Genomic DNA, 1,820 nt, shown 5'->3' on the forward strand with positions numbered 1-1,820 from the left:
TGGCCGGGGGGTCTAGCCGGAAGCCCACGGCGGTGAGGAGGGCCTGCCAGCCGGGGATGCCACCCACTTTGTTCTCCACGCTCTGCTGGGACGTGTACATGGCGTTTCGCTGCCCATTCTGGATGCGCTGCAGGGACTTCTCCACCTGGCGGGACGAGGGGAGAGAGAGACCCAGTCAGGCCTGGTTTCTCGCTCTGGCTTCAGGGAACACAGCCCCAGGGCAAAGCAGGGCTCACAGTTGCCACCTCAGTGGCCAGACCTGAGTTCCTGACCACGCTGGGACTTCGGCCAGGTGTCTGGCAAGGGAGGGCCTAGGTGGGAAGGCGTTTGTGACCTGAGCAGGGAGGGCTGATGGGACTGGGGGACTCTGTGCTCCCCAACCCGCCTCCTCCCACTGCTCGGGGTCACTGAAGCCACGTGTCTGGAAGCTAGTCTCAGGCCGGGCCTGCCCCAGACACTAACAGCACCCAGCCCTGTGGGGTAAGCCCCAGGCCCTTCAGGACCCCGGGCACAGGTAGGTGAACCAGGGCTGGACTTTTTGGCACAGAACTCTGGGGAGAATGGTGACTCTAAGCTATTTGAAGTTGTCTTCCAGTAGTTATCAAGAAAGAGGGGTGGTGCACGACTCGTGGCGCTGTTTCTCGCCTAAATCCCTAACGTGTAAAGGACAGGACGGGGACCAGCTGGCCCCGTGAGTCAGACCTGCCTTTTCTCCCACCTGAGCCCAGGGCAGCAGCACCCTTGGCCGCTGGAACCCTGTTGTGTGGCAGCTCCTCCCCTTCCCTCTGATCTGCACGGGAACCTTGAAATGGTGGTTTCTCACCTCTTCTAGAGGGAAACTGAGGCTCAGGGAGCCGCAGCAGTTTGCCCACAGCCACGTGGTCTGGAGATGATGCGGGCGAAGGGCATTGTGCTCAGCTGCCCCTCCTGGAGTTCGGCGAGGGCTGCTGTGGCCTGACCCACAGTGCCCCCACTCAGATCGGTGTGTGACAGAACATGCCAGAGATGCTCCTATGGCTGGCACTAAGCGGCCCCAGCCCTAACGTGCTGTCCACCTGCTGCGTCTCCATGCCAGGGACACCCTGCCCTCCTCCTGCAGGCCTGGCTCTTGGCTCCGCATGCAGCCCTGAGGGAAGGTTCCTGCGGGCCCTTACCAGGTGCAGCAGCACACGCAGGGCGTCCCGCGCGCGCTCTGGGTGCTGCAGGATCTCCGTGAGGGCCTGGCCGATGAGCGACGAGGGACTGTTGAGCTTAACATCACTCCCGATGAGCACGAACCCTGCGGAGAGCACGCACGTCAGGCCCACAGCCCAAAGCACCCTTTCCCCTGTTGCAGCTAACCGGCAGCAGGGCAGGGCCTGGGCAGAACAGCTGTTGGGCCAGACCATGGGGTGCCCTTTGGTCCCCCTCCTTTGGAGAGGCATCTCTAGCCACTCAGGTAAGTAGGACATGCTGCTGGCAGGAGGAGGAGCTGGGGACTGCCGCAGGAAGAGCCCGGCAGAACCCAGGGTGGCGGGCCCAGGGTGACAGGCCCAGCCACCGCCCCAAGTCCTCCTGTACTGCCTGCCCTCCATTTCAGCGTGGAGTTGGGCCCTGAGGGCTGCCCTGCGCTCAGGCCAGCACCTGCGGCGGCCAGCTCTTTACCTGCCCAGTTGGAGGGGTGTGAGAAGGCCTTGCTGCTCTGCACCACTTTCATGGCCTCCCCGAGGGCGGCGCTGGCTTTCAGGCCATTCAACAGGGATGAGTAGAAGGCGTGGATGAACATCTTGGAGGCAGCCGCCGGTGCAGGCCACAGGGACACGAGGACGCACCGGGCGGCC

At 63.6% G+C, this 1,820-nt stretch overlaps 1 protein-coding gene across 1 annotated transcript in view; it reads right to left on the minus strand.

Moving 5' to 3' along the window:
* Positions 1 to 1,820, minus strand: part of TTC28 (tetratricopeptide repeat domain 28) — a gene marked incomplete in the record, with an annotated part of 584,271 nt that overhangs the window by 10,669 nt on the left and 571,782 nt on the right. Inside the window, 3 exon segments of the mRNA XM_027771579.1 lie at positions 1 to 145; positions 1,155 to 1,279; positions 1,645 to 1,811. Of these exon segments, the coding sequence (XP_027627380.1) occupies positions 1 to 145; positions 1,155 to 1,279; positions 1,645 to 1,811 (437 nt within the window).

Source organism: Tupaia chinensis, unplaced genomic scaffold (genome assembly GCF_000334495.1).
Source record: "Tupaia chinensis unplaced genomic scaffold, TupChi_1.0 Scaffold000226_1, whole genome shotgun sequence".
NCBI lineage: Eukaryota > Metazoa > Chordata > Mammalia > Scandentia > Tupaiidae > Tupaia > Tupaia belangeri.